The following is a 26,079-nucleotide window of genomic DNA, read 5'->3' on the forward strand; positions in this document are numbered from 1 at the left end:
GAATAAAGATAATAAAATATATAAATGTGTGTCCAATGAGGTATGCAGTTTCCATGACATTTTAAATATGTAGAAAAAATAGAAATACTAATAATTCTACTCAATTATGTTTTCCAATTGATAGATAGTGCACATTAACAGTGTAATTATTCCCACTTCAGTCAGGATAAAGTATAGTATAAATCCCATCCTATGTAATATGACCAAGCCAATAAGATCAATTGATAATGAGAGATTTCAATGCACCTTGTGCTAGGACTAATAAGAATAAGAAAATTCACTTCAAGCCTTGAGAGAGAAACTTTCCTCTAAAAATAAAATATCTTAATAATAGTTTGGTCTTAGGATTGATTCCCAGTTCAAGTAATTTTTGGCCAATTGCACTTGTGACTGTTTTTTTGAAAAGACAAACTATGATAAAGAAATAGAAGGCATATAAAAATAGGAACAAATATTAAGTAGAAATTACTAAACTTAACATAGTATATATGTATGTACTACTTTTATGACATTTCGATTTATTGCAAAATACAAGAGTACTTTAAGTTAAAGTACTTTATACTTCCATTTACTATAGCATTAAATATCATTGTGCAATGCAACAGCCAGATAAACACAAGTTTAATATCATATATTAAAATATATTTCTATTACTTATTCATTTATTGCCCAATATACATACATAGAGGCATTACATACTACTAGTACAGTACATATACTACTATATTTGATAATAAACAATACATTCCAAGCCTTAAAATACGCGTTCGTAGTATCTAAACCAATAAATCAACAAGTACAGCAGTAATATCGAAATAAAATCTGTTTCTCTCACATCTACAAACCAAAACATGCTAAAACTATGGTCTAATTACTTAGATAGGTATATAGTATAGTGTTTTAGCGCATGCACGACAACGCCCCAAGACCTAGACAGCAGCTAAATGCAGACGAAATCAATAACTGACACGACACTGTTTTGATACGAAAAGTGTAACAAGCATGGCAATTTTGATGAAATTAAGAGAATATACATAGTTTTTGGGATATTTAAAGCTAGATATATGTCTAATTTAGATGTAGATGTTGTCTTTTAGTTATTAAAATGGCTCATTTCGATAAAACAACATGTTTTATAGATACAACGCACATATGTTGTTTTGAGGTTAAGTACTGGCGGACATGAAATACTATGTTTGTATGGTCAAAATATACATGAATTAAGTGAAATTTTAACGTTGTAAGGTCATAAACTTACCGTAGCCTTTCTCGAAACAGTTTAAAAGCCATTTTTTCAGCGCCTTCAGCACTCTGTCACGAGTTTTTTTCTCGTTTCCAGAGAGTAAACGTGCAAACTTGATTTCCTGGGCTACAACAAGGACTTGTTCTGTTTTATGTTGAATTTTATTAACCTTCTTCTTTATTTTCTTTAACTTATTTATAGTTTTCTCAGGGATCTTCATTTTGGTCGCGACTCGCATGTATTTAGAAAAACAATCGGCCACCATGCGACAATCGCGTTTCCAATTCATTTGACAACTGTGAACTGACTGACTTTGACAGTAATGGAATTGACAGTTGGACGTTTTTAAATACTGTGTTGCCATTCAATGGTAGAAATAAGTAGATTTTATAATTGACTCAGTAGTCGAGATTGACGCCGCAAGTGTTTGAGTTCGTTTCTCAAACCGGGCAAAGTATTATTGTGTATTTTCAGTTATACAAAACATTCGCAGATCATGACAGACGACTTCCACCTCTTTAAATGTCAGACTTATTTAACCTGGTCGAGATAACATGTTAAAATAATTTATTATATTAATTTTAATATAAGTATAATACGTAATTCTGTACTGGTATGGTGGAAAAAAAATATTCTCAGTAGTAGCATGGAGTCTGTGAATAATATTTATTTTTGCAAGTTGGTTATAACTTTTACACGTCAATCTTTAATATAACAAAATGATATATATTTCCTATCGGACTGCTCTGAAGAAATGCCAAAACAAACTCAGAAGTCATAAGAATAGAGGCTTATCCTCGACTACATGGGACTTATAAAGTCAATGTTTATGAGGCATTATTTACCATGAATCATCCTTCTCTCTTTGGTCTCAAAAGAGCTAAAAAATAAAACGACTCTTGATAAAAGTATAACATTTTATTAGATTTCATACAAGAATAATTTCATAGGCACTTTGTATAGCAACACTTACTAGCCAACAACGCAGTAACGTACAAACAGCAATATTTACAACTTTATTATTATTATATATTTATTCATTTACTTATGTTACAATACAAAATAATCTCCATAATTTCATTTAGTTGGAATTTTAATACAAAAAGCGGAATAAATTAAAAATTATTTAACTTATAATAAGCCATTTTGATATATAAAAAAACACTGGACAAATTATTCTTTTTTTTTCATTTAAAATAAATCTACTTTAGCTTACGTTTATAATTAAGCTGATTTGATATAAAACAATCATATTATTTGAATCATTACATACGTGTGGACTATCACGTTAAAAGAATGTGAATTTTGGATTCCTCATGCATAAAGTAGATTCGCCTAAAAGTAAGCGTCCACAGGCCCGCATCGCACGCATTCCGTATGACGTCATCAGTACGCATCGCATGTAGGCATTGCCGATGATGCGGTCCGTACGATGCGGATCAGTGGACGCAGTTGTATGAGTTTATATACAAGACAAACTAATATCCGTTGCGTGCGATGCGTAGATTTTTGTTTATTTTTTTTTTTTTTGTTAGTAGTCAAAAACCCCCTTTAAAAAAATAAAGATTAGAAAAACAATATGACTATCCCGCACAACTGGCATAAGTGTGAGCAAGAGATCCGATAAATATGACTTCTGACAGTTCGCACGTTTGTAATGGCCCGACTATTGAAACCTTTATTTTCATTCAAAATCATTATTTTGTTTAATTGACAATAGCATTTCATTTGACTGGTATTCTCGACATTTCATTATGATAAAATTCATCCACAAAGTATAATAGATTTTCAACCTTATCCTTTTAAGAATAAAGTTGAAAATCATATAACAAAGACTGTAACTTAGCGACGAAATTTCTTTCAACACTTACAAATATATATTTTTTTTTTTAAATAAAATTTTTAATTAATCAACATTGGAATGTTACAATGAAAAGCTGAAGCATTAAGGCGTTTGTTCATACGATTCTAACACTTATTTTAATTACAATAGGTCACATATTTGCATGCACAGTTCATCAACACAGTTGATCAACCTACTTTTACGTGTTAAAGGATTTTAAACCTTATTTCCTTTAAAATAAAGTAGAAAATCCATTTGAGAAGTTTGAACTAGTTTTTTTTTGGGTGACACTAAAATCTTTAATGCAGTCTATTCCCTCAAAAGGGGTAGACAGAGGTGCCCGCAATTTGCAGTATAGAGATCACTCATATGACTTAAATGAAACTACAAGTAGTACTCGTCCACAGAAGCATAATACAACTCAATATTTATTTCAGACAAAATAAATTATTAAATAGGTAAATCAAGTATTAAATTCTATGTGAACAGCTCCATGTTCCTTGACCACAGAAGAGCTGTAATGTTGTAGGTTGTCTAGGAATGTTACGGACATGCGGCGCGGCTGTTATAATGCCGTATTTGTAAAGTGTTCAAATTAGCTCAAAGAGAATAATGCACTTTTTGGCTTACCTACTGGGCGTATTTCGCTCATTTTTCGTATATCGTCAGCCAAGATGATAACAAATATGTGGTTTAAATTAAGTCATAAGAGGTTTCTCCATATTGTATATTTCAACAATTATAAAAAAAAAACTATACACAATAATGAGCTTTTCTTAATTTAAGCATTATTTAATAATAACTAACAAATAATATAACAATAACATAATTTAGGCTAAAACTACCAACAAAATAATAACTAAAATATTATTATCTGTTCTATAAAGAAGTTAATAGAAGGTAAGGAAAATTATCTTTGTATGCTGTCAAAGTAGTACATATGATGCCTCCACCCTTCTCTTCCCGTCGGGTATCGTATACCCGACTGCCTATGGGTGCTTTTCCATCAGATATGTGCTATGTGGCTATGCTACAAAGATGTAATAGCTAAGCTGTGAAACTATGTGACCGTTTCCACTGATACTAAGCTATGTAGCTGTGCGAGAAAGATGTGCAGCTCGAGTATGCGATGTATCGATATATTTTTTTTGTATTACTTATTTTCACCAAAGATAATTTTCGTTACCCCTATTATACTCAATAGTACTAAATTAAATACATTATTATACTTTTTCTTTTAACAAAACTGCCTTACCCAGTATTCACCATCTCTTACGGCAAACGAGCAGACAGATCACCTGATGGTAAGCAATCGACACCCATGGACACCCACAACACTAGAGAACTTACTAGTGCCTTTAAATATGTAATAGGGGAGGAATTGGGACTCCGGTAGCTTCACTCACATGACTCCACACAATGCAAGCGTTGTTTCACGCCGAAGTACTGTGAGGCCGTGGTTGAACTATAGTTATACAAAACGCCATCTCTTATTCGGTTCGCGAACTAATCATATTATCAGCGCCATCTAGTATTAGATTCCGGAACTAGTCATCGTCTCCGAACATTGATAGAGGATCTGCAAACACTGGTTCTGAAGGCTTCGCCGGCTCTTTTGTGGATGTCGGTCTAGCGGGCTGGGGGTTGCGTTCTGTGGGGAAATGTTTTAAAATTATGATGATGAAATACATGTACCGCGAATTTTATTTTTCGAAATTAATTTCGAGTGCTCCCAAGTATCTTTGATTTATTTATTTTTGTGAACTAAAATAAAAAGAAGGCTACGGGTAAACTTTTTAAGTTCTATTCTCGAATAAAAAAATGTAGCCTACTCATCCAACGCTACAGTTTAACTCTATTTTTGTTCACTAGATGGCGTTAAAATTAACCTCTAGTTTTTCGTCCAATATGAAATTAGCTAGTGTCACACCATTGGACATTAAACACTTGATAGCTGTAGTGATTGGACAAAAATTAATGCGTCACTTGGTAAGCAAAAACAGTAGTTACTCCATTAAAGAATAGGCTAATTTCCTACTAGTCAAATTCAATACTTTTTTTGAAACGTCAAAAACGATATTTTCTATGAATTTTGTATGAAATACTTTATTATGACGTCATCAGATTTTTACGTCAAATAGCAAACTTATTTCTAGAAATTTAGCTAGATAGAAAAAATTAAGCAGTTGATCAAATTTATGAATGAGGGTGTGATTATTTTTGAATATTTTACTGTGTTGAAAAGTTGTAATAATTTATATTTGACCGAGGATACTACCCAATTACTAAGATAATCAAAAGAATACAAAATGGAACTCACCAACAGCCTTCTTAGTCTTGACACCAAACAGATCGTCATCATCATCATCATCACCAAACAATGATCCCTTAACTACTTCTCTTTTAATCTCCTTTTTAACTTCTACAATCTCTTTCTTCTTCTGTTTACCATCTCCAAACAAGTCCTCTTCGCTATCAGAATCAAAGATCGTATTCTTCTTCACGGGAACTTTACTTTTAAATATTTCATCGTCATCTTCTTCACCGAATAGCGATTTTCCATCGATTTTTTTATCGATATTTTTATCGATTTCTTTATAAACTTTGCCTAGAGTAGTAACACCTGGTTTTGGGTCTAGATTTTCAGTTTTCTGACTAGATTGTACTGGGCTAGTGTTGAATATGTCTTCATCGTTCAGTATATATACGACTTTAGATTTAACATCTTTTGAAAATGTCGGTTTGTCTATATTTTGTATAGTATCTATTGAAGAAGCTGGTTTTTCTATACTTTGGGTAGGTTTTTCAGTGATTTCTATTCTCTTATCTTGAACAAATGGTTGTTTTTCAGCAATATTGTCTGAAATTTCAGGCGTATCTTTACTTTGTATTATAGTTTTTTCAGTATTAACTTCAGCCTGTTCTAATTTTTTGTCTACATTTCCATCCTGTGTTATTTTAGCTTCATTATCTTTCAGTATGGTAGTCTTTATTTCAGCTGGTTCTACATTTTTGTCTAGTTTTCCATCCTGTGTATTTTCAGGCTGATTTCCAGGTAGAATTTTAGGCACATCATCTATGGAACTAGAATTATCAGTAGAATCTTCTCCAAAGTCTATAGCAGACTTCCTAACGGCCTCTCTTCTGGCCCTTCTGGTTGAAGGCCTGCGTTTGACCTGAATCTTAGCCCTTTCTTTAGATATCTTATTATCAAGAACTTCTGATTCCGGTTTCCCATCAAAACTTACAGATTTTATTAATGTAGAATCTGGGTTTTGATCCGATTTCGGTTTTGAAACGTCTTTTTGACTTTCGATTTGGGGTTTTGGAAGTTCAGGAAGGATTTTGACTTCAGATCTTTGACTTTGATCTACGCTTTGAACTAGTCCGTCTGATTGATCTTGACTTGGTTTAACTTTCTTAGGTGATGCGCCAGGTAGTAAGGCGTTAACATTAATATTGAGACCAACTTTTAATTTTCCGACTTTTTTACTTTCTGGAGATTTGACTTCTTGTGTATTTTCAGCTTTATTCACAATTTCAGGTTTAGCTTTAATTTTGAAAATATCTTCATCTAGTTTAGAATTTTCAGCTTTCGTTACAGTTTTTACAGGCGAGAAGAGTTCATCGTCTGAAGTTTTACTAAGATCTATTACTTTTTCAGGTATCGGCTTGTTTTCAGGCACTTTAAATAGCTCTTCATCAGATTTTGAATCTATTTCTATATTTGTTTTGCTTTCAATTTTCAGCTTTTCATGTTTTTCAGGAGTAAATAATTCATCATCTACAGGTTTTGGTAATTGGACTTTTTCAGTTACTAGTACAGGTGTCGGTTCAACTACCGCAGGTTTGATTTCAGGTTTGGAAAAAAGATTCTCATCATCAGACATATCTAAATGAGGCTTTTCTTTCAGACTAGATTTTGGAATTTCAGGTATTTTGAAAAGACCGTCATCATCATCATCATTATCATCAACAGATAAAGGAAACGCTGATTTCGGTTTGTCCAAAACATCATCCCTTCTTTGATCATCACCAATTTTGGTGTCTTTTAATATTTCTACATGTGCTACTTTAAATATATCTTCCTCATTAACCAATTCTGTTTGTTTATCATCATTTTCAGTAAGAATCTCATGAACTGGTAGTGGAGGGAGGTTATTGTTTGAAGGTACTTTAGGTTTAGGTTCTGTAGCAAACAGATCATCATCAGCATCACTGGCTTTGCCAAATCCATCATCAGGCGGCTCATCAGCAAACAAACCAAATATCCTATCCTGTGTTGGAGTGAAATCATTCGGATGATCATCGAAAACATGATCATTCTTCTTGAAGAACAGGCTCTCATCATCAGAATCGTCATCAAACAGTGCGTTGACGTTTTTACTTCTTTTAGGTTCCTTTGGTTTCTCAAAAATGGGCGGTTCTGTTAGAATATCGTTGAAAATATCTGTTTCTGTAGCTTTTTTATTGTCTTTTTCAGTCTTTTCAGGTATTATTTCAGTAATGGGTGGTGGTTCATCGAAAATTTCTTCAGTATTTTGGTTTTGTTGTGCTTTTGTAAACAATTCATCTATATCTTCTTCTAAAGTGGTTTTATCAAAAATATTCTCTTTCTCTATAGGTTTAGGTTTATTATCGTCTGGCAAAATATTACTAGTAGCTGGTTTAGGTGGCAAATCATCAAAATCTTGATCGCTAAAATCATTATTTGATTCAGAAGAACTTCTTTCTCTTTGTATATGAGTAAATATCTTAGCTGCATTATCACCGACATTTTTATTCACCAAAATTTCATTTTTACTATCTACGCTAACATTTTCATTTAAATCTTTATTTTTATTTTCTATTTTATCATCTGTATTATTATTATTATTTACTTTAATTACATTATCATTCGTAACTGTATTCAAATCATCAGTTTTGACTGAGCTTGACGATGGTTTGACGTCAGTAACATCATCATTTAAGTCTGATGATGTTTTATTGACTTTAATACTAGAAGTAACAGCTTTAGCGAACAGATCACCGTCATCATCGTCATCATCATCAAATAACGATGGACTTTTAAACACTGTTGATGTATTTTCATTAATTTTCTTACTTTGCCCACCATCAGCCTTACCTATATTAACACTTTGTACTTTCAAATCATCATTGCCTTTAGTAGTTTTCAAATCATTGAACAAATCATCGTCATCGTCATCAAATATACTTCTAGTTACTTCTTTATTAACTCTAGAAGGTTCTACTGCTTTATTAATTTCTACTTCTTTAGCTTTAGGCTTGTCATCTGGCTTTGCTTGCAAATTATCAGCAAATAAATCATCGTCACTATCAAACAAGCTTTTCTTAACGTTACTACTGGTAGCTACTTCGATTCTCGTAGGTTTTGGTGGTGCAATTTCCGAGAAAAGATCATCATCATCATCAAATATGGGTTTTGTGGTTTTATTATCTTTTGTCGGTATTTTAGTGACGTTAGAAGAAAATATATCATCAATGTCATCGAAAAGATCATCGCTAAACAAATCGACTTTAGTTTTCTCATTTTTCTCAATATTTTTATCTTTTTCTTTATCTTTCTTTTGGACTTTATCTTTCAAATCTTTTACTAAATCAGTTTTATCTTTTACAACTTTCCTGCCTTCAGATCTAGCGAAAAGATCGTCAAAGATATCTTTTTCTTTCTTTATTTGTTGTTGTGGTTGTATGTCGGTGTCGCTGTCGTCACCGGAAGTGGAGGTTTTGCGTTGGTTCCGTTTTAAAATGGCGGCTCCTATACTCTCTGTGCCTTTGTTACCGAATAGGGAAATACCGCCGACAGGTTTCTGTAGGGAAAGGAGATATACAAGTTAATTAAGGATTGTTTAAAATAAAAAAGCAACGTCACGCCTTTTATCCCCGAAGGGGTAGGCAGAGGTACACATTATAGCACGTAATGCCGCTATACAATGTACACACACTTTTCACCATTTGTATTATAAGTTCCATGTAATAGGGGGTGAGCCTATTGCCATATACTGGTCACAATTGCAGACTTCTACTGAGAAATCTTCGAAAAACCGAAAAAGCCCAGTAATACTTTGCCCGACCTGGGAATCGAACCCGAGACCCCCTTGTCCGGCAGTCGCACTTACGACCTCTCGACCAATGAGGCAGTCTATTCTAGTCTATCTGCGATATTAAAATAAACCATTTTTCTAACATCAATAATAAAGTATCAAATATATAAGTTTTTAAACTGACATGGTCACTAACACTAACATTAGAACTTGAGACGGGATATTTATCATGTTTATTTATGTCTATGAGTTTATACGTGATCATGGCGCTTGCAACAGTGCCGAAATATCGGAAACTCATAGACATAAATAAACATGGTAAATATCCCGTCTCAAGTTCTAATATTAGTATCAAGAATCAATGAAAACATATTTTTTTTTTTTTTTTATAAAACACGCCGGTAATCGAGCAGACGTATCACCTGATGGTAAGCAATCGTCGCCGCCCATGGACACTTGAAACACCAGAGGCGTTACAAGTGCGTTACCGGCTTTTTGGGAGTTAGGAATTTAAGGGTTGTTGTTCGGGAATCGGGGATAGGGAAGATTGGGAAGGTGGGAATTGGGCCTCCTAAATATGTTAAAATAATAATAAAAATCACCATACCTTCACGCCTCTATCTACATCAGCATCAGCAGTTTGCTTCATATCATGTCCCTGTTGATTGTATGCAGTCTGATCATCATCATCATCATCGTAGTCATCGTGATGATCACGGTGTGATGTCCTCTGTGGTGCGGGGACTGTGGCTTGTGGTGGTTTCGTGGGGGGCTAGGGTATAAATTAATGAAAACTCTAAGGATTTGTTCCACAATGTCTGGATAGCCACTATGTATTAAATAACTTTGAATTTAGAACGTAATTTGTATGCACTATCTGTCACATTTTTTTCAGTCAAACACGTTTCGACTTTTCAATACACTTTCAGTAATCGTTTTCGTATTTTTAGTTATTTCAAGCGAATAAGAAGAAATATAATGTATCTTAATTAGAATCTGGTAAAAAAATCGTGGAAAATTATAAATTCTGATATTCTAACTTTACAAATAAGTACTGAATTTTAACTATTGAGACTAAACAGCTAAACAGTTTAAATACCTAACAGTTTGACGCATAACTCGAGTAGTTTCAGCTAATGTTTTCAGCTAGCAGCAGCATAAGCTCCTAGCGTGGCTTGAAACTAATCGAGTTACCTTGTAAAACAGCAACATAACTAATTCATGTCACACAAGATTTATAATAATATATAAAAACACGTGATTGTACTCATGATTACACACAACCTTTTTAAACAAACTTTTTTGTATACTAATTAGTTTTATTTTTAGGAAAGTTGTTTGTAATCATGAGTACAATCACGTGTTTAATAAATATCGTTCACTAATTACCAGTCACCCTATATACATAAGATACATAAATGATCTGATGACTGCACGGTTAGCGCGGTGGCTGGGCAACTAGCTGCCGCGCAACGTGTAGCGGGTTCGATTCCCGCTCAGAACAACTCTTTGTATGATCCACAAATTGTTGTTTCGGGTCTGTGTGTCATGTGTATGTGAACTTGTATGTTTGTAAACGTACCCACGACACAGAAAAAAAAGGAAACATTTCGATGTTTAGGTATAATTTATGCTATACCAGCAATTGGGTAGTTTGTTAGGTCAAAGACAAATTGTTTGATGTTTCAATACAATAAAATATCTCAAAATAATCATATTTTCATTCCTTCATTTGACGATATAATTATTTATTTAATTTTTCTTGCTATTTTTTGCGTAATAAGTATGCTATTTGACGCAAAAAAATTATGACGTCATAATTTGCAATGTCATACAAAATTCATAGAAAAGTAACGTTTTTGACATTTCGATAAAAGTATTGAATTTGACTAGTAGGATAATACCCTATTGGTCTACTAGGATTTATTGTTTGAGCTCATCATATATTTACTGTAGGAATAGATATTGATACACGAGCATATTTTACATCTGCAACAATAATTATTGCTGTACCAGTGTAGGGCAAGGATTAAAAGAAAATCATCTCTCACCTGATACCCGATCCCACTGAACAGGTCCCCATCACCCCGCAGCCCATCAGGTCGGGAGTCAGCACCAGTCCCTCCAGTCCCACCAGCCTGGCGATGTATCTCCGCGAAGATGTCGGAGTCCTGACTATCGGAGTGCTCCGATAGAGGGGGGGGCTCGTCCGGGAATATTGTACCTGTGGGGTAACGTGATGTGACATGACGAGATTTTTTTAAGGGGGGATAATCATCCAATGTCTTCTCCCGCCTTGAGCGAGGCGAGAGGGAGTGTCAGACTCTTACCGACTAAAAACAAAATTATCCAATGACTTCTCTAGCCTTGGGTGAGACGAAAGAGAGTGTCAGACTCTTCCTGACTAAATAACACCCCGTTCCTACTCCTGCTTTTCGAGCCGGTGCCTCGGTAACCGCTAGGTAGTCCGCAGCTTAGGGACAAGAAGAGATAGCAATCCATATAGTACAGGGTGAGACTACCCCAAACTACTTTATTTGGTTGCACAACTTAAACAAAGAAGAACAGTAACTAGACTTTAATCTACACCAGCGCCACCTAGGATGTGCAAAAAATATAGAATATAATGTATAACATACTGGACACTGGATCCTGTGGCCGGTACACCTTCCTGGATGCTGGCTGCGGCGGCTCCTCGGGTGAAGGCTCTCTTTCCACCATCTACAGAGATAGAAAGAATATTTTATGGTATAAGCCGGTAAACGAGCAGACGGATCACCTGATGGTTAGCATTCGCCGCCGCCACGTGAACACCCACAAAGTGAAGTGAAAAGTGGGTGTACATTGTATGGAAAAATCCATAAAAAAAACTACTGGTGGCAAACGAGCAAACTAGTCACCTGATGGTAAGCGATCAGTGATAATCATGGACATCCTGGTATTACGTGCCGTAATGTGCACCTCTGGCCTACCCCTTCGGGGATAAAAGGCGTCACAAAAAGTTACGTTATGTAATAGTTTGCTTTGATGTTAAAAAAGTGCCTTCCCACTCTATTTTATATGAATAACTAGCAAACCCGTTTCGCCGCCAATGATTTTCCCTGTAGCTTTCCTGCGTTTCTCTTGCTTTTTTCCAGGCAAAAGTGATTTCTTTGCTATAAATCTCACGGAGCCCGAGACCACTATCCAACGAATGCAAAACCGTGGTTAAATCGGTTCGTGCGTTCTGGAGTTATAGCGTCAAACAAACAAGGAAAACCTGACTTATTTTTATATTATAGATTTTATTATTAGATACTTGAGACGGGATATTTACCATATTTATTTATTTCGATAAGTTTCCGATATTTCGGCACTGTCCGATAAGCGCCATGATCACGGATGAACTCATATACAAAAATAAACATAGTAAATATCCCGTCTCAAGTTCTAATGTTAGTGTTAGTGACCATGTCAGTTTAAACACTTATATTATAGAATTTGACTTTGAAACATACCTTGTTGGGCAGTGCAGCCCCGAGTCTGCGCGCGATGTCGCTGGCGACATCAGACGGCGTGGGCCGCGGGATGGAGCCCTGCTCCGATGGCAGCGAGGAGGACGTCTCCGATACCTGGTAGAGGAAATGCATACTATGTTACATTTTCAGGGGTTTCATGAGAATAGCTGGTAGACTGATCACCTGATGGTAAGCAATCACCAGAGAAGTCACAAGGAGTTGCGTTGTTGATTTTTTTGGGGGTTTGGGGATGGGTGATGATGACGAAACGGGATGGGTATAGCGGAAGGGGAACTTGTGGTTATTTTTTTATGGAATGGGGGGGGGCAAACGAGCAGAGGGGTCACGATTTGAAATATAAATATTATGTTGATGGTAAGCCTGTGGTATTAGCGTCACCATCCATCCTTTCCATCATCGAACCACAAGACAATCGGCGAGGCGTCACCGCTTCATGGTAGATATCCCACCCACTCGCACGAAGCGCTTCGCTTCAAGCTTCCTTGTGTAAGCTAGGGAGTGGAACTCTGGTTGCCGGCAGTATTGTGAAGTGGAAATGAGGGGCCTTGATGAACACTGAGCAGTGATGAGGGACGTGATAGTATACCGACCTGTGTCCGTAGCGTGTGTGTGTGAGGGCGAGTGCCCTCCGTCTCGGAGTGCGAGTACTGGTCGCTGTCCTCTCCGCGCTCACTCACTGAGCTCTCACTGTCCGTGCCTTCTACCACTAGACCTATGGGGAAAGATCGTAAATATGTAAATATGATACTTCGAAAGAAAAGCTTTACACTTCACGCATAAAATGATATTTACGAATTTATCTTTTTTCAGGTTAAATCGACTAATTTCGAGCTATACCGGAGCTCTAAACTATTTTACGTTAGGTCGTCTTCATTTGTTTTTTTTTATATCGTCACATACATACTCCATTCCTCTCTCTCAGTGTCTCCTGTGAGGGATCACACCCCTCTCTCTCTCCACCACCCCTATCTCTTTACCCTACCCCTTTTCCCCCTCACCCCCATTGTTCTACCCCCACACCACTTTCTCTCGCCTACCCCTCTCTCTTAACCTCCTCACCCCTATACCCCTCACCAAGTGTTTCTCACCCCCACCCCTCTGTCTAAGAATCGCACCCACGACCTCTTGCCCGGCAGTCTCACTTGCAACTACTCGACACCAACGAGACAGAATAACAATAAATTATGTAATAAATAACACCATGTCCCCACCAGCGTGCCACTTGTTCTTCCAGGGCTGGGACCCGATGATGTACGGCAGCGGCCGCTCCCAGTACATGTCCCTCGGCTTCAGCACCATCCTGGAACAACACAAGACTCAACCTACCATCATCCCGCTTAAAAATACACTCTACTAGTCCTCTGGTAATGGCAGTAAAAATATACAATGTGCTACCAGAAACAATAAAAAATAAGAAAAAGCTCCATTTATTTGTAAATAAACTAAAAAAGTTATTATTAAAAAAAGCTTAATATAGTGTCGACGAATATTTATGTGATAAATCTTTAAAACTAGAATTATATCTAAATTTTAATTCTTAGTTGGAATAATATCTGTGTTTTTAGTTTAAGTTAAACTGTTATAAATAATTCTAAGGTAAAGTCCTCTCACATAATATGTTTGTATTATTTTTGCTTGCCCGACAGGGTCCACAATTGTTACCTACCAAATATTTACCACCTAAGCCTACATTGTGGAATGCAATAAAGTATTTTGAGTTTGAGTTTGGAATACCACACACAGCATGGAGATCACTCATATGACTTAAATGAAACTACAAGAACTCGTCCACAAACGTAATACAACTAAATGTTTCAATGAAAACTGCAATGATAATTTTCAAACAAAATTAATAATTGAATGAATTAAGTATTAAATTGACAGCGCCCGTTCACGAAAATGACACGTACACCAGCACCGTCCAACACAACCTTACCCCACACACACCATATTGGAGGGAATCGAGCGATCCAATGCCCGTGCCAGCCATGATCCCGAATTCTGCACCCCTCAAAGAATCAGACCACCACAGATGGGGCCCAGTAGGGCTGATGCCTATCCGGAGCTGCGGACTACCTAGCGGGTATACCGGGGCTCCGGCTCGACAACAGGAGTAGGAACGGGGATTTCTAGTCAGTAAATGAACAATGTACTAGAAAAATAACGCTCTGTAATGTCTAGGTACGCATTGGGGGGGGGGGGTGGAACTGACACTAGTATTAGAACTCGAAACGCAATACGCCTATGTATACCGTATTCGATGTTTTTTTTAGATGAAACAATCGGTAATCGATCATCGTATTACCTGAGTGGTAAGCAATCGCCGCCGCCCATGGACACTTGAATGTACCAGAGGCGTTACTAGTGCGTTGCCGGCTTTTTGGGAGTTAAAAATTTAAGGGTTGTTGTTAGGGAATCGGGGATGGAAGATTGGGAAGGGGGAATTGCCTCCGGTAACCTCACTCACACAACGAAACACAACGCAAGCGTTGTTTCACGTCGGTATTCTGCCGGCTTCGAAGCCACTACGTCACGCGAATCATATGTTCGTTTATGCTTGATTTGTGTTAATAAACTTGTCCAGACGGACATGGAAATATAAACCAGTCAGCTCGCCACTCACCTGGCGGGCACCTCATCATCAGTATCGGACTCGGTGTCACTGTCCTGCAGGATGGTGATGATCTCGTGCGACTGCTCCAGCACCGACAGGCTGCGCTTCAGGCAGGACAGCTCGTCTTCCACTTCTTGCTGCGGAGACTCCTGGGAGAGGCAAACAAAGTCAAAGTCATTTATTCCAATTAAACTATATACTTAGTTACTTTTGAAACGTCAACAACGAAAGATATAAACAATAGTCTGTCAGTCTGTCCGTCAGTGAAGCTAGGTGCTCGTTCCAAAGTGTAGCTTCGAATGGAGAAGAACGAGCAAGAAACTCCATTCGTTACTCTTTAAGGCCTAATCTTCTCCCATCCCTGGTGCTTTTCCACCAGAGATGTGCTATGCTACGTTACTGTGGATGCGTTTGGCTTCCACCTATTATATTCATTGGTACACATAGCTTAACACTAGTGGAAACGGACTCAGCTAAGCTATGTTTTTTCATCAAAATCCGTTTAGCAGTTTCAGCGTGATTGACGGACAAACATCCAAACAAACAAACAAACTTTCACATTTATAATATTAATGTGATTTTGTCAACTGACTTCACTAAAAAGTGCAGTAATGAGTTTCACATTCCACACATGCAGTACTCTACAGTAGGTTACAAGCTACTTGCAATTTTGTGTATGTATGTCAAAGAAAGTAGCGTTGCAATGATTAACATCACACACACATCAACAGCCTATAAGTGGCCACTGCTGACCAAAGGCCTCTTCTCACACGGATAAGGTTTGAGCATTAATCACCACGCTTGTTCAAGGCGGATTGATAATTTCAAACTTATGATTAGAAGTTAAAAGTCCAAGTTTGTTCACCGTTTCACTAATCCCCGATTCCTCAACAACCCTTAAATTCCTAACCCCTAAAAGGGCGGTAACGCACTTGTAACGCCTCTGGTGTTTCGGGTGTCCATAGGCGACGGCGATTGCTTACCATCAGGTGATCCGTCTGCTCGTTTACCAGCTTATACCGACCATAGACCAGGTGTGGTCATTGTTTTTTTTTTTTTTACATTTGATGGGTCGACGTTTGGCCGCTATCTCACCGGATGGTAAGTGATGATGCGGCCTACGATGGAGCACGTCTGTCCATAAGCAACCTATTCACTCGGGCTTTGAAGACACCCAGGTTATACCCATCAGGAAACACAGACTCCGGCAAGGAGTTCCACTCCCTAGCAGTTGGCTGATGATGAGTTCTACAGATGCTGCTTACCTTGGGCGCAGGAGGTTCTGTGGTGAGGTCGTCATCATCGTAGACCCGGCTCTCAATAAACTGACTGCTGCTTAGCGACATGAATCTGTAAACAAGATAAATATTTAAGTGTGGGAGAGCCATGCTTCGGCACGAATGGGCCGGCTCGATTGGAGTGATACCACGGCCGGGCAGTACACCGACGTGAAACAACGCTTATGTTTCGTTGTGTGAGTGAAGTTATTGGAGATCCAATTACCCCTCTTCTCAATCCCCGATTCCCCAACATTAAATTCCTAAAACCCAAACACAAACGAACGCACTTGTAACGCCTCTGGTGTTTCAAGTGTCCATGGGCGGCGGCGATTGCTTGCATTCATCAGGTGATCCGACATACCGTTTACCGGCTTATATCATAAAAATATTACTATAATACTTCTAAGAAATTATATACTCTGATTTATTTCGTTGCGGGATACAAGACAGTTGTTTATGTCCTGGGACGTTGGACTTCAGTGTCCCAACGTTTGCATAGTAATACTTTGAGCGACCCGGGAATCGAACCCGAGATTCCTCATCCGGCAGTCGCACTTTTTTTATGAAACACGCCGGTAATCGAGCATACGTATCACCTGATGGTAAGCAATCGCCGTCGCCATGAACACTTGAAACATCAGAGGCGTTACAAGTGCGTTGCCGACCTTTTGGGGGTTAAGAATTTGAGAGTTGTTGTTCGGGAATGGGGATGGGGAAAATGGAAGGGGGAACTGGGCCTCCGGTAACCTCACTCACACAACGAAACACAACGCAAGCGTTGTTTCACGTCGGATTTTTGCTCGGCCGTGGTATCACTCCGGTCAAGCCATAACTATCATCTAAAACATTCTACCACTAGCAAGTCATCTTAACGAAGGATTTGCAAAGTCATATAGAATTAATTGTAATTCAGCTACATACATACATACGTACATAGATTTCAAAAGTGAATGTTGGGCAAACGTTCACAGTGACTGCCTCTCGGTAGAATTACAACGCGATTATAAATTATAATCAAGTTTCTCTGGAGTTAAGCACCTTCTTATTGTAGTTTTTAGTTTTTACTTTATTCTTATTATTACAATGTTACGTAAGTAAGATTTCCGAAATTTCTTTTCATCCATTTTAGGTATGATCTTAAAAATCGTAAATTGTTTAGAGTGCTTTTCCGCCAGAGATGTGCTATGTAGCTAAGCTACGAAGATGTAATCCCTAAACTATGAAACTAGCGGGGGCCCAATTACGAAACCCCTTCTCAATCTTCCCAATCTCCGTATCCCCAACATCCTTTAATATTCATAACTACAAAACGCCGGCAACGCACCTGTACCGCCTCTGGTGTTTCGGGTGTCCATGGACGGCGGCGATTGCTTACCATCAGGTGATCCTCGTTTACCGGCTTATGACATTAAAAAAACTATGCGACCGTTTCCACTGATGCTAAGCTATGTTGCTGTGCGAGGAAGATGCGCAGCTCAAGTATGCGACGTATCGATAGTAGGGAAGACATCCATATCACTCATCTTTCCATATAAAAAACATAGCTTAGCTAACTCCGTGATGGGTAGAAGCCAAACGCATCCACAGCAACGTAGTATTACACCCAATACTTTAAAAGGCTGGCAAATGGTAATTTATTTGTAACTCCTGCAGTGTTGCGGGTGTCAATGGGCGGCGCAGGTAACTTACCATCAGCCATAGTGACTATAAACTAGTAGCATTAACATTAGAACTTGAGACGGGATATTTACCATGTTTATTTATGTCTATGAGTTTCTGACATTTCCCATGATCAATGATAAATGATCATGGAATCATCATTCCGTGATCATGGCGCTTGCAACAGTGCCAAAATATCGGAAACTCATAGACATAAATAAACATGGTAAATATTCCGTCTCAAGTTCTAATACTAGTGTTAGTGACCATGTCAGTTTAAAAACTTTTTTTTTATGAGACATGCCGGTAGTCGAGCAGACGTATTACCTGATGGTAAGCAATCGCCGCCGCCCATGGACACTTGAAACACCAGAGGCTTTACAAGTGCGTTACCGGCTTTTTGGGAGTTAGGAATTTAAGGGTTGTTGTTCGGGAATCGGGGATGGGGAAGATTGGGAAGGGGGAAGTCAAAAGACTGGCCTCCGGTAACCTCACTCACACAACGAAACACAGCGCAAGCGTTGTTTCACGTCGGTTTTCTGTGAGGCCGTGGTATCACTCCGGTCGAGCCGGCCCAGCAGTGCCGAAATCTGGTCTGGTTGAAAAGCATCCTAAGATAGCTCTTGATCCTGTAATAGAAAGGCTAAAGGCTATTGGCTATTGGCTGGCAAGTGGCAACTCAGTTTTGTAACTCCTCAAGCGTTGCGGGTGTCAATAGGCGGCGTCGATTGCTTACCATCAGGTGCCTACAAACTAGTAGCATGTGGAACTCACTGGTTATTGACGTTCTGGAGACTGATGCTGGCGTCGTTGAGGGCACTGGCCATCTTCTCCAGCTGGCTGTTGGCCTCCTGACATCGGGACAGCAGTTTCTGGAAGAGGAACCCATATATATCATATACTAGCTACTTCCGCGCGGTTTCACCCGCTCTGCTTGGCTCCTATTGGTCATAGCCTAATGTTTTATAGCAGCCTATAGGCATTTATCGAGGAAGGCTATAGCCTTCCTCGATAAATGCACTATTCAACACAAAAATAATTATTCAAATCGGACCAGTAGTTCCGGAGATTAGCGCGTTCAAACAAACAAACAAACAATCAAACAAACAAACTCTTCAGCTTTATAATATTAGTATAGATATCTATTTTTATGTTAAATGGGTCGACGTTTGGCCACTATCTCGCCTGATGGTAAGTGATGATGCGGCCTACGATGGAGCACGTCTGTCCATAAGCAACCTATTCACTCAGGCTTTGAAGACACCCAGGTTATACCTTTCTTTCTTTTTTATTGGACAAGCCCGCCACAACCTCCCAAAACCGCTGCAACTCCTGTACACCAGGATCTACAGTAGATTATTATATATGTATATCGAGATCTACCAATTGACTAGTATATTGAACGAATTTTTGTATGGTAAAATTAAGAAATTTACGAGAAAAAAGTTCAGCAATACTTCGCCCGACCACAAAATCAAACCCGAGACCTCTCTTAACCGCACTTGCGACCAGTCGACCAACGAGGCAGTCAGTGCGGTTTGACAAAAGAAAGCCCAGCAATACTTCGCCCGACTCGGAAATTAAACCCGAGACCCCTTGCCTCGCAGTCGTACTTGTAACAACTCGTCCAAAGAGGCAATCAAAAGTGAAATTACATTACATATTATAGCACTTCCGCTACCAACCATAATGTAGTGTGGTCCCATAGGGGACAAGTTTATTGACACACATTGAGCATACACGAACATATGACGTAGGTGACGTAGTGGCTTTGAAACCGACTATCACACGATGTTTCGAGGGGTCGACTTCCGAATACGACAATAGGATAGATGACTTTTTTTTTGAAAGTCAAAGTCAAAGTTCTTTTTTATCGTGAGCCAGTGGTTACAGTGATAATTTGGTAGATCTATAATAATATATTTAAAATCAATTGCTGTTCGTTAGTCTCACTCGCTAACTCTAGAACAACTCGACCGATTTGGCTAATTTTGGTCTTGAATTATTTGTGGAAGTCTAGGCAAGGTTCAAAAGGTGAGAAAAATGTTTTTGAGGCGGTACGAAGGTTGCCGGGTCCAAAGCTATGATTCGTATTACTAACATTAGAAATATGAGACGGGATATTTTTTATGTTTATTCATGTGAAACATATGACTTTCGTCGATATTTCGGCACTGTTGCAATACCCCGTCTTAAGTTCTAATGTTAGCGTTAGTGACCATGTCAGTTTAAAAACTTTGATTCGTTTTATTTAAGTATTGTTGTCTTAAATGACAAAATAAAAAAATACGTGTCTAATATTGTTTCATTACCTAACTGACGGACTAAATAGATTTTTAATATTCATATACCGTCATTTTTCCTGTAGTTGACCGTGAGCTAATAAACATAATAAAACAGTCAACCTTTTCATTCATAATAGTCTATTAATAATACGATTACATAATAATAAATTTATAACTTTATACATAAGAGGCAGAGACAGGGAAAACCGAAGGAAACATTAGTTTATAATTACGCAACGCAACGTCACGCCTTTTATCCCCGAAGGGGTAGGCAGAGGTGCACATTACAGCACGGACAAGAGGTCTCGGGTTCGATTCCCGGGTCGGGCAAAGCATTACTGGGCTGTTTTCGGATTTTTGAAAATTTCTCAGTAGTTGCACGGAATCTGGAATTGTGCCCACTGCCCAGTATATGGTAATAGGCTCACCCCCTATTACATGGGACTTATAACACAAATTGAGAAAAGTGGGTGTACATTGTATAGTGACATTACGTGCCGTAATGTGCACCTCTGCCTACCCCTTCGGGGATAAAAGGTATGACGTTGTGTGTGTGTGTGTGTAAACATAAGAGACAGAGAGGAAACACCGAAGGAAATATTTGTATTTATAATTAATTGTTATTAAATTAAATTAAATACATTCAGCGGTTGTATTGCTAACCGCAAGCAGGAATGTTTATTTTTAAAATATTGTAACATTATACGACACAACAATTTGCACCTACTTTGTGTTTCTTCCTTCCTTGTGTGCATTTTATTTATAGCAAAAGTTTGTTAATAGAAATGCATTTATTATGCTTATTATAAAACCCAATTATGCCACGGTCGGGTAGTTTTATAGGGTTTATTCCAGGTTTTTCTAAAACGACATCATCTAAAGTTTTTTTTTTTCAGGGGGAAAATCATCCTCTGAATTCTTTTGCTAGGGCTAAGCGAGAGGGAGTGTCAGACTCTTACTGACTAAAAACCACCCCGTTCCTACTCCTGCTTGTCGAGCCGGAGCCCCGGTAACCGGCTAGGTAGTCCGCAGCTCCGGATCAGGCATCAGCCCTACTGGGCCCCATCTGTGGTGGTCTGAGGGCTCTTTGATGCGTCCGTACGTCTCTGGTTCTGGTCGGGTGGCGAGCTACCCTTGTTCACCGTCCGCAGACCCGCACTTACGGTGGTCGGAGATCGTCTTACGGATCATCAAAAGTAGGACCCTGTCCTATGAATTTAGCAAGTTACGTCATAGTTATTTGACGTAATTTGCTAAGAGTGGGCTCTTCTCTGAGCCCACTGTTAGCGCGTACTGGGCCCCACCTATGGTGGTCTGATGGTTTTCTGATGCACGCCCAGGGGCCTTAGTCTGCTATTACAATTGTGTCAGAATGTTCGATCACTGAGCAGTGCGAGAGGGACGGAGCTATGTAGGTTGTATAACTTCATCCCTCTTGCACTGATCAGTGATCGACCATTCTGACACAATTGTAATAGCAGACTAAGGCCCCAGGTGAACTACCACTACTGATACTGATGTACTAGGATACTGAACCTTTTAAATTAAGATTTGGATTGAGAGACCCGCTTTCCAAACAAGAAGATTACGTCAAACCCAAGAGGGTGTACTTAAGAATGTAGAGAAGTCGCCAAATTGAGCAGTGGACTTTCACTGATTGATGATGATGAGGTCTTTAACACGCATCTATACTTACTAATATTATAAAGCTGAAGAGTTTGTTTGTTTGATTGTTTGTTTGTTTGAACGCGCTAATCTCCAGAACTACTGGTTCGATTTGAATAATTCTTTTTGTGTTGAATAGCGCATTTATCGAGGAAGGCTTTAGGCTAAAAATCATCACGGCAATCATAGGAGCCAAGTAGAGCGAGTGATACCGCGCGGAAGTAGCTAGTAGTATATAAGTACACTACTACTTACTCCCTTGAAGACTTGCAGGCGTAATGCATTATGATAATAAAAATATGTGCGAAAAATATTGCGAACAGGATTAAAACCCACACACATATGTATTATGAACATACAAAAGATAACAATGTTTATTTACACCTTATCTGCGTGATTGGCTAACATAACAGGGCATCCTCTTTTATTAACTCTTTTATCTAAACCACTAACACAGCGCTGCGGTTTTACTAAAGAATAAAAAGAAGTATAGATTTTATTACTGAGGCTCAGGGCTTGTTCCTTAGGCTTTGTTCCTTTTCAAAGAAAAGAGGGACATGAGAGCCGACGGATTGACGGATCCCCTGATGCTGATGGTTAGCGATCGGATACCCGCAACACTAGAGGAGTTACATGTGCTTTGCCTTCTACGGGGGGGAAATTGTACGGCGCGTCGCGTTCCGCGCGCTTCAAAGAACCATCAGACTACTAGGTACAGTAGGGCTGATGGCTGATCTGGAGCTGCGGGCCACCTAGCGGGTTTACCGGGTCTCCGGCTCGAAAAGTAAGATTAGGAACGGGGTGATGTTTAATCAGTTAGAGTCTGACACTCCGTCTCACCTCACCCAAGGCGAGAGAAGCCATTGGATGAATTTCCGCCCTTCAAAAAAATTTAAAAGCGGGTGTGTGGGCCTCCGGTAACCTCACTCAGACAACGAAACTATGAGACTGTCTATATCACTCCGGTTGATTCGACACAGCAAAGCCGAAGTATAGCGAGTCATCATAAACAACATGGATATCTACAAGCCTCGATTGAATAGGTTGTCGAGCTTCTTCAGCCACCACCAGGTCAAATGTAGGACAAATACATAAAAAAGATATGTTAAGATTGTAACATTACCTGATGTGTAGACTGTAGTATGTTGAGGAGCTGCTCATCTCCGGCCAGGGTCCAGCTCGGAGCCAGCTTCCTCAGGGAGTCAGTGGTAGACTCATCCATATTGTGGGCTTAACTACTGTAACAAATAAACATTTATTTATTTAATTAAGTGTGGGAGAGCCATGCTTCGGCACTGCTGGGCTGGGTTGACCGTAGTGATATCACGGCCTCACAGAAAACCGACGTGACACTTTCACAGCGTTGTGTGCAGTCGTGTGAGTTAGGTTACCCAATTCCTCTTCTCCCTAATCTAGGAGATCCACAATCCTTTAGGCCTTTTGAGGATTAGCCTCAAAAGGCCGGCAACGCACTTGTAAATCCTGTAATATCGCTGGGTACTGTGAGTAATTTAGAGGTTTATGTGTTTTTTTATGTTATAAGCCGGTAAACGAGCAGAGGGAACACCTGATGGAAAGCAATTGCCGCCGCCCATGGATACCCGCAACACCAGAGGCGTTACAAGTGCGTTGCCAGCCTTTTGGGGGTAGGAATTTAATGGTTGTTGGGGAATCGAGGATTGGGAAGATTTGGAAGGGGGGTAATGGGGCCTCCGGTAACATCACTCACACAAAGCAAACGTTGTTTCACGTCGGTTTTTTTGAAGCCGGCCGTTTCGTTTTCGTTTAACGTAATTCAAACTTCTATTAACACTTTGAACGCCGTGGTGGTCACCGGTGACCGACGTTAGCGGAGGATTTGCCTTCAACAGTTTTCTATTGGCAGTCAAACACTTAAGGTACAGTATAGGTAAATGTACACATTGACTTGGCCTAATGACTCTTGAGTAACATACGCGGCGACGTCGCGGAAACAACTGACTATCAGTAAAGCTTTTCTCTATTAGATTATCATACATTTCTTTCTATATAAGAAACCTTTGTCTTGTAATACAAAATTTTAAATACATATTTATTTTATTGTTAGTGAGTCTGTCACTCAGTAATTATGTGAAACATTTATATGAGCTATTGTAGAATGCCTTTAGTAGCTAGACATTAAAGAATGTTATCAATGAGAATCAGGGCATTTGTTCTATCTATAATAGGGATGATGACGGGGTATGAAAATTAAAAATCATAAAATGTACCTAGAAGTGCCGCGATATTTCAAATCGATATATCTCCGAAAGTATTTGTTTCCGTAAGAAAATAAAAAATACGTGTTTAAAATGATCTAGAACACGAACAACAAAAATTAGTCATCTACCCTATTCTACTAGCTTCTGCCGAGCAGCTTCACCTGTGTTCCCATGGAATACGTGGGACAGATACACACACACTCACACGAGTCAGCATTTCATCAATATCTATTCAGTAGTTTTATTGTGTTATAAACATCCAAACAAACTTACATATTAATAATATTACACTACTACAATACAAGTGTGATATTTATTTATCAATGGCCATATTTATTTATTTGTTTACTAACCTCCTGTTTCACTTGCTGCTTGGCTACAATTGATTGTAGCATTACATTGTATAGCCTTGCCATATATACTAGTTTCTACCACCAGCTTTGCCCACATTCCAATGGGATAAAAAGTAGCTTTTGTGTTTTTACATACCATAATCTACCCCTGTTCTAAATTTCATTCCCATCCGTTCAGCCATAATAAAAACATTAAAAAATAAACAACTTTATCTAAAAGATAAGTTTGGCTTCATATGTAGTAAATAATCTAATGTAAAATTTAAAATAAAACCTTTAATTCCTAAAGGTATAGGCAGAGGTGCACATATACAATATAACACCCACTTTTCACCAGTTATGTTATGAGTCCCATGTAATAGGGGGTGAGTCTATTGCCTTAAGACTTAGTATAGAGCTCTCTAGCCGCTCTGTAAATGTAATGCTCCCAAAAAACTAAGACTTATAATAAAAGTACAATATAATTTTCAATAAAGCAATGAATTAAATGTATCTTTTATGTAATAATAGTTGTAATCAACTGCTCAAGGCTGATGTTGCATGGAATAACAAGAAAACAGATACAATAGAGAGATTTTTTTCTCAATATTGTAATATTAACTTTGACATTCAAAACTGATTTCCCAGTCTATTTGAAATAAATAATTTTGACTTGCACTTTGATTAAAATTATAAAGACAACAAAAAAATTACCGCATTTTGGGAGCATTCCATTTATGTAAATTTATGTACGTAATGACTAAGTATACAGCACAAATTTCTCTAAGAATAGATAGACAAACAGTTATATCAAATTACATCAAACCGCAACTTTGTAAGCTAATATAACTACTCAAATTAAAATACCTACAGCATAAAATTACCATTAATCGTCGAGCAACATTCCTCTTCACATCACAACACAGTTTTTAACTCAAATTATACATTATAACGCAATGTAAATAGCCTCAAATTGAAAAGGTCAATATGTATCTCAGGACCAATATTAACATGTCAAAACTCCAATTGAGGATCGTGGGTGAATCACAGCACTGTATTGAGATAAAATAACAAGCGACCGCGAATCTAATAAACACAATAATCAACATAAATTATACACTCAATCATCATCAATTTGTATTTAAACTTTCAATGGATAAAAACTCACCGTAACAAAGTAATACACAAATTTCACATCACTGGTAAATAGTTTAAAGAGTTATTCTGTTGTGTACAACTTTCTATATTAAATAAATAAGGTTTTCTTATTTCTTTTTAAACAGAAATAAAAGAGACGAGCGTGATCAACAAAAAATATTATGACAATAATGACAT

General features: G+C 38.2%; 2 protein-coding genes across 3 annotated transcripts in view; both read right to left on the reverse strand.

Annotated features, from left to right (window-relative positions):
* Positions 1-1,550, reverse strand: part of LOC118280396 (ribosomal RNA processing protein 1 homolog) — a 40,997-nt gene extending 39,447 nt beyond the window's left edge. For both annotated transcript variants that reach the window (XM_050702171.1, XM_050702170.1), the window contains exon 1: positions 1,259-1,550. In XM_050702171.1, the coding sequence (XP_050558128.1) occupies positions 1,259-1,532 (274 nt within the window). In that variant the 5' untranslated portion in view covers positions 1,533-1,550. The remainder of the gene's footprint in view (positions 1-1,258) is intronic.
* Positions 1,551-4,093: 2,543 nt separating this feature from the next.
* Positions 4,094-26,079, reverse strand: LOC118280367 (WASH complex subunit 2A). The gene is made up of 13 exons (XM_050702222.1): positions 25,913-26,079; positions 23,296-23,410; positions 18,997-19,094; positions 16,549-16,633; positions 15,293-15,432; positions 13,881-13,969; positions 13,260-13,381; positions 12,649-12,762; positions 11,791-11,872; positions 11,203-11,375; positions 9,759-9,923; positions 5,407-8,917; positions 4,094-4,737 (listed from the first exon to the last, which is right to left on the reverse strand). Exons 2-13 carry the CDS (start codon positions 23,392-23,394, stop codon positions 4,634-4,636), a joined length of 4,782 nt encoding a protein of 1,593 aa, XP_050558179.1. The 5' UTR covers positions 23,395-23,410; positions 25,913-26,079; the 3' UTR covers positions 4,094-4,633.

Source organism: Spodoptera frugiperda, chromosome 21 (assembly GCF_023101765.2).
Source record: "Spodoptera frugiperda isolate SF20-4 chromosome 21, AGI-APGP_CSIRO_Sfru_2.0, whole genome shotgun sequence".
NCBI lineage: Eukaryota > Metazoa > Arthropoda > Insecta > Lepidoptera > Noctuidae > Spodoptera > Spodoptera frugiperda.

Bases quoted from the DNA above. Each gene is read 5' to 3' on its own strand.
- LOC118280367 (XM_050702222.1), bottom strand. From the start codon at position 23,394: ATGGATGAGTCTACCACTGACTCCCTGAGGAAGCTGGCTCCGAGCTGG. The intron at 12,763-13,259 runs GTCGGTATACTA...TTCCTCTACCAG, and splicing joins CACACACGCTACGGACACAG to GTATCGGAGACGTCCTCCTC. The intron at 8,918-9,758 runs GTATGGTGATTT...CTTTCCCTACAG, and splicing joins ATGTAGATAGAGGCGTGAAG to AAACCTGTCGGCGGTATTTC.